Below are 14,176 nucleotides of genomic sequence, written 5' to 3'. Positions count from 1 at the left end.
GTGTGTGTCAATATGCAGAGCTGGTGGGAAGTCGGGGAGCTGGGTAATGCTAACAGATTGGTACGATCTTAACCAGCTTTCTCAAAGCCTGGACTCTTTTTTTTTTTTTTTTTTTTTGGTGTGGGAGGGAGGTGGGAGCATGGATAAAGAAGCACCTGATGAGACTGGTTGGAATAGAATCCCAGGAGGGCCACAGTCAACTTTTGGCACAGAGGTAACTCTGTTAGATCAGAATCATCACTTGCAGCATCTAACATCTTCCAGGAATGAGGAATGCGGCCCTTGATGGTAAGGTTGGATGTCTTTCCAAAAGATATGGTGCAGTTCGGCTGCAAGCTATTAAACTAGATTCAGAAATTACTGGGTGCAATTTGTGGCCAGTGTTTTGCAGAAAGTCAGACCTGATGATTATAATAGTCCTTTATTAAGGCCTTAATCTGGGTATTTGTGAACCCAGAACTCCTCTCCACTATACGAAACAAGAAGAATTAGACTTTCATCTACTGTGGCGTTACAGGGTGAGAATATAGAAAACTCGTGTTTGAACCCTAGAAAGCAATGCAGCGTCTTTATTAGTTTGCTAGACAGGTGATGTTTTTAAGAAGTAAGATGTGAAGAAATACCATCCTGCCCGTTAGCGTTTTAAGAGTTTGGACGGTATCATGTTAGCATAGCTTTGCTTTTTTGTTTTACTCTGCTGTTATAAATGGTTAGTTCAATTGGCTAAATTCCTTTAAGGCAATTACTAGAATGACAGTATTCGCTCATTGACGCATATTAAGATCTATAGCCCCTATATTTGCAGCTGGTAAATTTTGGCTCTTTGGAAGTTGATGCTGGACTTGCTCATGACAGGCACCAGAACACATTGCTTAGCTGTGGTGAGCAGGATCATTTTCATCTGGCTTTATCTGCAGAGAAATGAGGAAGATACAATATGATACAATCTTTTGAAAGAAAAACGCGCTACTTTGCCATTTGTCTCCCAGGGCGGTAATAAGAGAAGGAGAGCACTATGATCTGGAAAGGATGATTACAGCTCCCTTGTTGTATTGCAGCTTTAGCTTTTATAGCTCTTTGTTACAAGAGCTCTCCCCCCAATGAGAGAGGAAAACAAACAATATGCTGTGCATTGTTGCTGCTACTGGTGCTCTGTATGAAGCTTCACACTGCTGGAGACTTTACAGAATCATAGAAATTAAAGCTGTGAAAGATAAGTACATCACCCTGCCATTGCAGGTTTGTTCCCAATGGTGTATTTATTTATTAGTGCCTTGTGGAGCTGCATTTTATGAGAGGCAAGTATCAGAGCTTCTTTCCTGTCCCTTGGGATACTGTTCCATAGGCTAGCAAACCTCACTATTAGCAACTTTCTCCCCAGCGTTCAACCTACATTTTCCTTTGCTTTCTTTCATCGGATGGCTCCTACATACCTAGCCCATCTTCAAATACTCCCCTGCCATGGAACGTACAACCTTCACATACTTGTTGTTTGCAGTTATTTTGCTCTCTCGTTACTGTTTAGAGAAACTAACAGTTATTTCTTCATGAATCAACCCCTTCTATTTCTTAAACCCTTAGTGGCATTTTATACAAGTCTGTCTTCTTAGCATGCTTACTGAAGAGTATGATATGTTTCTCATCACAATTAATACTTGTCCATTACACAGGGTCTTCAGTCACCCAAGCATTTTATACACAAAGACACCTGTAGGTCATTAGGGCCTTTGTATGCCTTTTGAATATATGGGGCAACTGAGCCATAGTACAAATCATTTAGCGTGTCTAAGTCACATAGTGATGAAGAAGCAGAAGTGGGGATAGAGCAGTTTCCTGTTCTGTTGCTGGGGTGGTACTGCCTCATCATACATTCAGTCAGCTAATATTAACTCCTTCTGTCTTTAATCTTCTCAGTCAACAAAAATATCTGTGACACAGAGCTCATCTGTCTCCTTCTGCTAGGTTTATGTGCTTGCCAGAAACATTTCACTCTTGGAGAGTTAATGTCTTAGGAAATGGAAGCGGTGGGGGCAGCTGGTAACTTTTCCTTACATGAAAAGCTCATTTCACTAAAAAACATTCAGAAATGAAAATAGGAAAGAGTTACCTGGAAGAGTAGAGCCACACTTCTGGGATGTGCCTATCTTTCTCCCTGGCTGGAGTGGTATGAGTCCCCTTTTCCATATGGTGCTCGCTCAACAGGAACAGGTTGGCAGACCTATAAAAGAACCGTTCAGTTCTTTCTAACTGGTTTTCTTCCACATTTGCAAACTGTATACAGCCAAAACAAGCGTGCCATTCCCTAGCTATGTATCTTATGCCTTACAACATTTTCATCACCTATCTCTTGAAAATCCCATCCTAGAATATTTCAGAATGCTCAAGAGAGTTTGACACTCAGCTCCTAGTAACTTTTAGTCAGGGTTGGGTGGCTAACTCCAAGCCATAAGTGCTGTTGAAGCCATTTTTAGAAGCAGCTGGCCCTCTCTTATCTCATTTTACTGTCACTCCCCATCACTCCAAACCTGTTGTCCAACAAGGCCGAGAGCAATGATGGGCAACCTACACTAGCAGCGATTCTTGTAAACATTGAAAGGAGAACATAATGTATATGGAAACTTGGAGAGAAATTTAAATGAAGGGCATGATTTCTCAGTAAATAACAGTAAAAGAATCAAGAATACTTTGGGTCTGACCCTCATTTGGTGTAAATTAGGATAGCTCCATTTTACCAAATTTACACCCCTCTATAACATCTGTTTAGGAACCTGGTCTTCTTTTTGTTTGTGTAGCTGAATACAGAGTGATCTCCTGTTAATTGTCAGCAAAAAGAACGTATTTTTCTTGAGGAGTTTGGCAGAGGATGAGAGAGAGCATTTCATAACCCCTGTTTGTACTATGTATGCCCAGTAGCAGGCAGACTACCATTTCTTTCAGGAAATGTGTTTACAGAGAGGAAGTCAGTTGGAGGGGTGGAGAGAGAGAGCCAGAGAGACAAAGACTTAACCTTCAGCACATATGTTTCATCAGGCCAGCAAGAGGGAGGCACTGGAGCAAATAATATGCACAATTAATTGGGTTGGAAACACTTCAGGCAGTAAAAAGATCACAAGTGTGTTGATTTGTTTTAGCAGTGAGAAAGTGTTATGAATATTACTGATTCAGAGCAGGCTTTTTACTCAGGTGTTTTTGAAATTCCCACCAGAGTCAGCAGTAAAACTATATCTCATGAGCAATACATGGTGAACAGGCACGGGATATTTAATCTAAGCATTTCACAGATTTTCTCCTTTAGTAATTTACACATTGAGAACTTGATAGCGGAAAATTCTGAGCACTCAACTTTAAGCATATGTCTAGTCCCACCACTGGTACATTGCTGGATCACAGGATCATAGAAATTGCAAGGGCTCTTGACAGGTGTTCTACTATAGCCCCTGGCACTGAGACAGGACTAAGTGTTATCTAGATCATCCCTGGCAAACATTTGTTCAACCTGTTTTTTAAAACCTCTAAAGACAGAGTCCACAATGTCCCTAGGTAATTTGTCCCATTGTTTGTTCTGGTCCTCCAATGTGCTTCCAACCCCTCCCTTCTTGTTATTGTTTGCAAACATCATGAGTGTACTCTCAGTGCCATTAGCCAAACAATTTATGAAGATGTTGAATAGACCCAGAGGTAGAGCTCCTGTGGGACCTCGCTTCATATGTCCTTCTGGCTTGAGTGGGAACTGGTGAGAACTGATTTGAGTTCACTTTTTCCAACTAGTTTTGCACTCACCTTATAGTAAGTTTATCTAAGCTATATTTCTAAGTTAGTTTGTTTATTAAAAGTTCATGTGAGAGGAAATCAAAAGCCTATAAAAAGTCAAGATATATCACGTCTACTGCTTTCCCCCATCCAAAAGACTCATCCTGTCAAAGAAGGGTTTTAAGTTAGTTTGACATTATTGGTTTTTAATAAATCCATGTTGACCATAGATTTTTTTCCATGTACGCACAATTGTTCAATTTTTTGTTCTATTATCTTTCCAAGTATCAAAGTTAATTTGCTGGTCCTTAATTCTCTGGGTTGTCCTAACACCCCTTTTTACACACAGGTACTATATTTATTTGCTCTTTTCCAGTCCTCTGGGATCCCGTCCTCCTTTAATTCTCAAAGCTAATCACTGATGACTCACAGATCTCTTCAGCCAGCTGGTTAAGTATTCTAGGATGTGTTTCATCAGGCCCTGCCAACTTAAAGACTTCTCACTCATTTAAGTATCAGAGAGGTAGCCGTGTTAGTCAGTATCTTCGAGAACAAGAAGTCCTGGGGCACCTTATAGACTAACAGATATTTTGGAGCATAAGTTTTCATGGCCAAAGACCTGCTTCATCAGATGCATGAGTGGGGAGGGGGTCCAGAAGGGTATTTAAAGAGTGGGGTCCCAGTAAAAAGGAGGGCCAGAGCTGACAAGGTGTATTCAGTAAGGTGGAAATGGCCCATTATCAGTAGTATGTATGAAAAGAGAAAAAACAAGTCAGATCAGATAGGGGGATGTGACCCATTGTCAGAGTCTAACGGGGAGATATTAACACCCAGGGGAGAGAAGCTGCTTTTGTAAGGGGCCAACCACTCCCAGTCTCTGTTTAATCCTTGGATGATGGAGTCAAATTTGCAAATAAATTGCAACTCAGAGATTTCTCTCTCCATTTGATTTTTGAAATTTCTTTGTTTTAGGACTGCCACTTTTAAATCTGTTACTGAGTGTCCAGGGAGACTGAAGTGCTCTCCCGCAGGTTTCTGTAATGTGTACACAACACAGTAACTCTAAACCTAGAATCAATCCCTGCAATAAACCTCACTGCCAGCTCTGCTCACATATCTACACAGTGATATTATCACTGGACCTAACATCAACCACACCATCAGGGACTCCTTTACCTGCACATCTACTAATGTAATATATGCCATCATGCACCAGCAGTGCCCCACTGCTATTTACATTGGCCAAACTGGACAGTCTCTATGTAAAAGAATAAATGGACATAAATCAGACATCAGGAAAGGTAATGTACAGAAACCTGTGGGAGAACACTTCAATCTCCCTGGACACTCAGTAACAGATTTAAAAGTAGCAGTCCTAAAACAAAGAAATTTCAAAAATCAAATGGAGAGAGAAATCTCTGAGCTGTAATTTATTTGCAAATTTGACTCCATCAACCAAGGATTAAACAGAGACTGGGAGTGGCTGGCCCCTTACAAAAGCAGCTTCTCTCCCCTGGGTGTTAATATCTCCCCGTTAGACTCTGACAATGGGTCACATCCCCCTATCTGATCTGACTTGTTTTTTCTCTTTTCATACATACTACTGATAATGGGCCATTTCCATCTTGCTGAATAGACCTTGTCAGCTCTGGTCCTCCATTTTACTGGGACCCCACTCTTTAAATACCCCACTGGAACCCACCCCCACTCATGCATCTGATGAAACGGGTCTTTGCCCAGGAAAGCTTATGCTCCAAAATATCTGTTAGTCTATAAGGTGCCACAGGACTTCTTGTTGTTCTCACTCATTTAACTTATTCTTAACTTGTTTTTACCTGTTTGAGCTTCATATTTTGCAGCATTCTGCACCCTGCAGGGTAAGCCCCAAATATTTATTAAAGAGTTAGAAAATAGCTCATCTTTCTCATAATTTAAGATTTCATTCTGTGAGGTTCTGAGCATCTGTGACTTTCATTAAATCAATGATGATTACAGCTGCTCAGAGCTTTTCATGATTAGACCAGTGTGGTCACCAGCAAAATAAAGAGGAACAAGATTGGAAGGGCACTTGATTCCAACCAACTTATACCTGAGAACAAGAGTTAGCCCACTGTGATTTCACATAAAAGGAAGAAGAGCACTATAATTCCAACCTACAACTTCACTTTTGCCACTCTTGGGACATTTTGATCACAGTGGCTAGTGAAACAACCATGGAAAGTCAGAACCCCTCTCCCTAAGCTAGTTTTCCTCTTATTGGATAAAGATTGCAAGTGCTATCACAATATATTGTTTTAATTAACCTCATCCCGCTGCTTGATTCTTTTGTAGACATATTCAGGGAATGGTTTACGTGAAATGTATTTTCCATCTCCTGCTGTGACATTGTAAATTCCATCTTCATACACCACTTTGCCTCTTGAAATTGTCACAACCGGGACCCCATGGCAGATCATTCCTTCAAATATATTGAAATTGTTGGCATGGTGATGTGTCTTTGCAGATATAGTCCTGTGTTTACAAAACAGACAAATTCCTGTGAGTCTTGCATTCTACACCAGAGAAGGCGGGTGGCAGTGCAGGTGAGGATTTAGCAGAATTAAACTGCAACTTTCTACTGTAGATCATGGAAGCAGCTGTAAAAATAGAATACTGCATTAACATTTCATTGAAAAGAAATTGCATTTCAAAGGGATAACGCAGGGTTTCAAGTGGAGGAGACTTGGAAGCCTTCAATGAGGAATTTTCCACTATGAAAAAGTTACTGTAAAAATTCACATTTTGAAAAACAGATCCTTATTTTTGGACTTCATAATTGGACTCCTTATATAATAATTTAATGAATATTCAAAATTATAGCCTGGATTAAAATAGATTCTTTTCAGTCAAAATAAACTCACAACCTCAGTTTTGAAAATGTTGTCTCTGGAATGTAACAGATCGAGAAGTATGAACAAAACTAGACACTCAAACTGATACTGAATTTTGGCCACCGCTAGAACTGATTGGGATTTGAACTAGTGACCTAGCACCCAACACCAGGGCGCTATGCTGTGCTACTTTACTCTACAGTGCTATAATTATACTACTTTGCATTTTTGCAGCACAGATTCCTCCAAGGACTCAGTTGCTTTATGTTAGTTAAATGTCACAGTACTTCTTGGAGGTAGACTAGCATTATCTTCAGTTTATAAACAGGTAGATTCCATTTTGCACTATGGTATGCCAAATAGTTGGGTAGGTATTTGGGCTGAAGCTTGGGATCTGTATCTTAAGGATGTGGAGGGGCTTCAAAGCCCCAGACTGCATCCTGAATCACAATGCCCGCACAACTATTTTTCGTGCGATAGCCCAAGTCCATGTCTGTCAGCCTGGGCTGTAAGACTCAATGTATTGATGAACCCTAAAAGATTAAAGGATTGTCTAAATGAGGAATCTGAACAGAATAGCTCTATTGTAATAGCTCCCTGTGGGAAATATAATTCTGGAATAATGAGTGTGATTTATTATAGCTTATTCTGCAACAGCTATTTCTGTACTGACAAGCCCTAAGTGACTACAGAGTCAGTAATAGAGTGGAGAGTAGAACTTAAATGTCCGGTCTCTTTGCCTCTTGGCTTGACGCATTGCCTCCCATTAAACGTATGAGAGGGAGTGCAAGTTTTATTTCGTTATTCTGTGTTTCCCCTCTCAGTTTTTATGTTTACTTGGGCATTTTACCTTTTTTACTGTTTACATTTACGTTTTCACTAACTGAGGTAGACGCAGATTTTCAGCCTTGGCCACTCACATTGCACAAAAAAGATTTACCTCTAGGAAAGCATGGGCCTTACTATTATTTCAGACGCCTTATTTTGTGAAGAGAGTTTTCAAAGACAAAGCTAAGATAGAGTTCTTTACAGACATCAGTTTGCAGAAGAGCAATTATAAGCAATTATTACATTTTGAAATAAAAGCAAGACTAAAAATCTTAGGATATCTGACCCTGAATAAATATTTTTCTTGCAAGTTTCCGATTTGTAACAGCATTCTGGCATCAAGTATGTCACAGGATTAACTAGGCAGAGACATGCGAGAAAATCTTAGTGAACCAACAATCTTATTTTTTCAGCTCTTTTGGAGGAATGTGCAGTTGTCCTTCCATATTGATCTGTAAATCATGAAGACTTAGTGGAAGTGATTGCTTTTAAGTGTTACAGCTGAATCTCAGTGGCAGCCGACTTTAATTAGATGCGGCACATGTGCTGTATTCTCAATGGCTGTGCTGCCCAAGGGAAAAGTTGATCTTTATTTATCATGCTTTGAGTAGATAGCAGAGACATACACATGTCTCAGTGTCACAGTCATCTTCTAGGGTCTTCATTATATGCATCTCCAAAATTGTAAAGATGACGCAAAAGCTCCAGAACCTTCTCCCGGTATTAACCAGTCCTATCAAAACCTTCAAGCCAGCACATCCACAGGCATTACAACAATTAGAGAAAGTGTTTGTGAACAGCTTTCTGCAGTATCCTCAGGCTGGCTGACTGGTGGAGGGGGGGAGGGCAAAGGGGCAACTGCCCCAAGGCCTGGTGATTTCTGTGACAGTGGAAGCAGCCAGAGCCATGGGTCCTTTAAATTGAAGCCCTGTGTGGTGTGCTCTGGGCTGCACTGAGGGTTGCCCTTAGCCCTGCCCCTTCCATTTGAGGCCCCACCTGTTCTGGGAGCACAGAGCCAACCCCTCCTTCGCTTTGCCCAGAGGCCCTGCACATCTGCCGACCCTCCCAGGTACCTTTATGGATATAATTGCCAGAGCGCTGAGTAACAGTGCCCGTGATGGTACTCTCTGTAGCATTCTCAGGGCAGGGATCCTATCCTGTCGTACACAAGCACTAAGCCACTACACCTTGGTAAGGTGTCAAAAAGGTGTGACAGCTTGGAAAATAAGAGAGTTAAAACCTTACACTCACCGTGGAGGCTTCAGAAGTACCCTATAGCAGAGTCACACCAGGTAGGGATAATTCCAAACAAAGAGACCCACTCTTGGGAGGACAAGAAAAACCCTATTGGCAGTTATAAAATGTAATGGATGACACAATAGATTTTCTGGTGACTGTCTGTCACAGCTTTCCATTGCTGCATTTCAAAGAAGTATTAATCTTCAAAATGTACAGCTTGTTCTAAGTACAGTCTCCTTAACAACACTTTGGTAAAATTAATTAATTGATTGATTTTAAAAGACCCTGCACAGTTATGTGTGATTCTTGGGCATCTCAGATAATGGCCACAAGAGTTGAAGTATCCCAGACTTGCAAAAAGATGAAATCTTACTGAACACGTGATGAAATGGACGCGAGAGCAGCACTGGTTGACCTAGAGAGCATGACTGTACAAGTTTCCATCAAACTGTCTGCTGTATCATTTACACTGACCAGCATTACCAGGAAGCTACTGAAAGTTCCTGTCCTTGCTCTGGATGTCTGGATGATATGGACTGCTCAGCTAATGCTCTCACTTGCTGCTGGCCATTTATAATCTGCCTCCTTTATTGCCCTGAAAATGGTCCCACTGAGAGCAATGGGATTTTCTACACGCTGTTTTGGAGTCCGGAAGTCTAAAGCCCTGTGCTCTACCACGTGACCGTATGCTAATGAGGTGCTGGAAATTTACATCCATGCCTTATTAGCATTTTTCGGGCCGTTTATTAGCATGCCACTTTCAATAAAAATGCCATCTGTAGAAACAGCCCAACAGACCTGGGTTGCCAGCACTAGTGAGTGAAGCTGTGATCATAGGGTCTAAAGCTCTGTGCTCTCCCACATGAGCTAAAGGCCAGCTGGCTCTCAGCCAAGGCTGTAGATCAGAGACTTCACTCACCCTAGCTTGTGGGCTCAGTACCTCTGGGGATTACACAGGCTTCAGATTTTTTTTTTTTAAAATGGGTGCAGAAGTGATGAATGTACAGGCCCTTATAGCCTGAGCCTACTGAAATCAATGTACAGGCTCCAATGGATTTTAGTGAGGTTGAGATTCATCCAGTTAAATCCTAATCCTACAAGAAGCTCTGCTCCCATTGGCTTTTTCAGGGCCAGATCACTGCTTCGCAATGTTTCTCAGGCATGAAAAGACCTTAGGAAAGCATTAACTGACACTGGGTGTTTGCATGCTCACATTGTGCATTCCCCATTGGCCCTCCCCTTTAAATGCAATACTCAGTTTCTATTGTTTCATTCCAGTTTGGGTTTTCAAAATGCACTCACACAATACGCCAGCCAATAAAAGCAATGAGGGTGGTGTTTTCAACCAACATATATTTCATGTTCATGAACAAAAACTGAACTAAAACTAATAAATTACCCTGAGTACAACCCAGCATATTTGCCAGCCACGCAGAATTTCCCTGACTCTTCACTCACACTTTTACCTACAGGACAAACCAATGTGCTGGGTGTGTTGGGGTCTGCAGGAAGATGTCAGGCAGCATAAATATTATAACATGAAAGTTATTTTCCTATCTAAGTGCTGTTTAATGTATACTTAAGTACAGGTTGTTTAAAATGACCCCAAATTGGTAGAAAATAAGTTACTACTATGGTTGCCTGAGGCTTCCAGGTAACTTTTATTACATCTTTTCCAGTATCTTTAATTAGTTTTTATCTTTGATATGTCTCTGCTCAGACTGCTTTCTCCTGGAAGAAACCATTACAATTAGCAGGCTGAGGTTTCTAAATACACATACAACTGAGAATTATGTACCACCCTTTTTCTGCAAAAATAACTAGTGAATCCTGCAGAAATAGGTCAAAGATTTCAATGTGAAACGGACCCTTAAAATGAAAGTCTTGGCCAGGCTGGTGGAGGGTTGGAAATGGAACCTGTGTCAAGTGCAATAGCTACTGGTTGGTTGAGCTGTCACTCTGAATCCACTAGGTTTGTATAACCTAAGGAAGAAAAGCAAAGCAAAAGCACTCAGTATGCACAAAACCACATCCAACTTGCAGTTATTGTGCAGTGACGCAGAAGGGCTAATGCAGCTGATTTTGCAGGGTTCTTTCCACTGATTCACATCACCATTGGTGATCTTTCAGCGACATGTCAGAATCTCCCCCTACGGGCCTCCTCTGCCTGTCTCCACTCCCAGTTCTCCACAATTATGAATCAGCACTTGTCCAGTTCTTTCTGCTGGTACCATCCTGTGTTTTAAAACTGCAGCCCCATGGCCCCCCACCAGCAGATCTGGACTGAGGCATGTTAGTGATGCTAGTGATTTTATTTCAGATGGGCCAGCATCTAACCTTTATTAATAAAGGAGAAGAACGCGGCTATTATGTAATTTCAGAACATTGCCAAATTGCAGCAAAGCTCAGGAGGCTGGCTGGACATAACGCGGCATAATGTGTCAGATGGCTGACAGCTGTCAGCTAGCTTTATGTCTCCAGTAGGTTGTGTGTGCCCCCTTCAGGATTTTTGGTGCAACATATAAGATGCTACTGGTGAGAATTAGCATTACGTGTATACTTCGGCTATGTCTAGGCGATAGACCAATCTACAGCAAAGCAGTACTGCCACAGAAGGACCACTCTAAGTTGTCCCATGTAGCTGCTCTCTGGGTCAGTAGGAAAGAATTCTTTGGTTGGCATAATTAACCCACCTCACCCCCCATGAGCTGCAGTAGCATTGCTGATGGGAGAGTCTCCCGCTGACACACTGGCGTGTCTGTCGGTGAACCATATGTCGGTCATGGGGCTGCTTATTTCACATTCCTGACAGATGTCTTACCAACAAATGTGCTCGTGTAGTCACAGCTTTAGTAATGTATTGGTCTCTCAAACCACTGTAAGGGCTCAGTCAACCACCTGTAACATTCAAAGGCAAAAGTCCCATCTCATACAGCAGGAGCAGATCCTAATCAAAACAAGGTCTTTTCTGAGCTTAAAATTTGCCTATCTGCATACAGAAGCAGGGCCCAGGTACTAAAGAGACATGCACAGAAAAATGGCACCTTTGTAGTTGGAGCTGAAACCCGTGTAGCAAACACCTTACAACATACACTTACCAGTGGATGACACTAACTCAACTGGTTGGGGCAGGGGTGGAGTAAGGCCTGGGCTCTAGCCCCTTAAACCTCTGACTAGGCTCGAGCCCAGAGCAGCCCTCACTCTCCCTCAATTCGAGGGCTAGGATTGTGCTAGGGCCCTTTGAAGGGAAGCCAGGGGTGTGCGTGGCCAGTTCCCACTCTCTTGCATGGGTGGGCGGCTGAACTGATCATATGTTGAACAGTAACAGAGGTAGCCGTGTTAGTCCATACTCCAACAAAACAAAACAGCTGAAATGTAGCACTTTAAAGGCTAACACAATGATCTGATGAAGTGGGTCTGTTCCACGAAAGCTCATCACTGAATAAATCATTGTGTTAGTCTTTAAAGTGCTACGTGTCTGTTGTTTTGTTCTGACCATGGGTGTAACTCTGACCACTGGATCATAGTTACAGAGAGGTCTCAGCATGGTTAGCGGCATGTACTTCTTGTACAGGGTAGTTGCCTGGCTGCTTCTAGCAGGTCTAGCTTCTGTAGCAGATATACACTGTCCACAGAGCTTCTTTTTCAGAGATACGCACCAGGGGATGTATTCACCGTACTATCTTTCAACACTCTGTCAGGTATGTCTCAGGTTAGCTTAAATACTGCATTTGACAACCAGTGCCACCTTGTGACTGAACAATATAATAGAATTTAGCACTGCATTAGTTGGCTTTACTTCTCAGACACAGGGATACTTAGTATAACTCACAAACCTTGTTGTTTTTCTAAAAGGTCAGCAGTCCAGAAAAAACATTTACAGTCTGTCTAGACATCAAAGACGTCAGATTAGATCCACTATGGTAAGTGCCAAATAAGCTGCAAATAATTTATGTGCAGTGCTGTTAAAATAAGATCTGCTGTCACCCCATGCTGGGGACTTAACTGCAATGCAAAGTGCTTTCATATTTCTTTTCCCATATAAAAGGCTGGCTGAACAGAATTTGATTACTCAAACCTACCTTGTAGCTTTTGGGTCCCAAATAACTATGTCAGCATCAGACCCCACAGCAATTCTTCCCTTCCTTGGGTAAAGGTTAAAAATTTTAGCTGTGTTTGTGCTGGTGACAGCTACAAATCTGTTTTCATCCATTTTCCCACTGTGCTGCAAAAGAGTACATGGAAGCAAAAATACTAATTTTGTGAGGAAGGAATGAAATAAATTCCTGGCTGAATGGTGTAGAGGTCTCAGCTAACACTACACCAATCTTTCCAGCAACTAACTCTGCTGTATTGATGAGTTTAAAAGAAATGTGAATATCTGTGACACTGACACGCATATTGTAATTAACATAAACTGAGTCTAATACAATAATTTCCTTTTAACTTTCCAAAAAATGGTTCTTTGAAGCATTGTTGTCTGTGGATCTGATGCCAAAGCCAACTGTGTGGGAGGATCCAATTTGCATCACCTGCTTTAGATTAGATCTATAATCCTTCCAAATCTCACCAATAGATGGCACTTGCTCTTGATAGCTCTGGAAAGCATTAAGATGCAAGAGGAGAATAACTATGACAATGTGGACATAAAGATTATAACAAGGCATCACTGAACTGTGCGACACAGAAAGATAGTCTGCAAATTTCTACTTGTATTACTCAGTAAACATTCTGGATTAAATGATACAGAGTGAAGATTTATGATGGGAAAAAATGAGAGGAAAGAAATTATGATAGCCATATGTGCACAGTTGCTCTGGAAGGAGAGAAGAGCTAGCTATAGAAAGTCTACAGTTGTGAAAAGAGATTTAATGATGAAGTCCTATTTGGTATTCTTTCCTGAAAAGTTATTTTGACCAAGGTGTGCCATTTTCAAAAGCAGCAAATGGTGTGTATGTTTAATGACTCACTTGCATCATGAATCTAGAGGCAAATGTTTTCCACATTTACCCCCTTGGGAATTTCTTCTGATATTACAGAGAATGTAAATCAAGGCAGAATATCACCAGAGTGTATAACATGCTTATTTGCTTTACATCCCAAATACAGGTTTACAAAATAGATGACAATAAATGCAATCATCAAACTGGGTTGAGAGAGGTGGGCAGTTCTTAAATTATATATATATTGAACTTACATGATCAGCAAGGCATTCATCTTCTTTGGGTAACAGGAGTTCAATTAATCCAACATTCTTTAGAACCTTTAATATTAGTGAATTGGTCAATGTGGTTTAGATGCCAGTACCACATCATTCAGTGTGCGGAAGGTAATCAACACCTCTGAAAGTTGGGTGACCTATTTAGATTTCTAGCTTTCATCATAAAAGTGTGAAGAATGTGACTTTTAGCCTTCAGCTGTTATTTTTGTTTATAGCCCCAAAGGCCTGATCATGAAAGGTGCTGAGCACCTCTTATGAGGATACTGGG

At 41.3% G+C, this 14,176-nt stretch overlaps 1 protein-coding gene across 1 annotated transcript in view; it reads right to left on the bottom strand.

Annotated features, from left to right (window-relative positions):
- Positions 1 to 482: 482 nt before the first annotated feature.
- DPYS (dihydropyrimidinase) overlaps positions 483 to 14,176 on the bottom strand; it is a 47,423-nt gene continuing 33,729 nt past the window's right edge. The window contains exons 7-10 of the mRNA XM_074985658.1: positions 12,770 to 12,912; positions 6,054 to 6,261; positions 2,108 to 2,218; positions 483 to 911 (exon numbers count right to left, since the gene is read on the bottom strand). Of these exons, the coding sequence (XP_074841759.1) occupies positions 2,141 to 2,218; positions 6,054 to 6,261; positions 12,770 to 12,912 (429 nt within the window). The 3' untranslated portion in view covers positions 483 to 911; positions 2,108 to 2,140. The remainder of the gene's footprint in view (positions 912 to 2,107; positions 2,219 to 6,053; positions 6,262 to 12,769; positions 12,913 to 14,176) is intronic.

This window comes from Carettochelys insculpta, chromosome 2 (genome assembly GCF_033958435.1).
Source record: "Carettochelys insculpta isolate YL-2023 chromosome 2, ASM3395843v1, whole genome shotgun sequence".
Taxonomy (NCBI): domain Eukaryota; kingdom Metazoa; phylum Chordata; order Testudines; family Carettochelyidae; genus Carettochelys; species Carettochelys insculpta.
The sequence above is the reverse complement of the archived record's forward strand: the minus strand, read 5'-3'. Positions and strand labels throughout refer to the sequence as shown.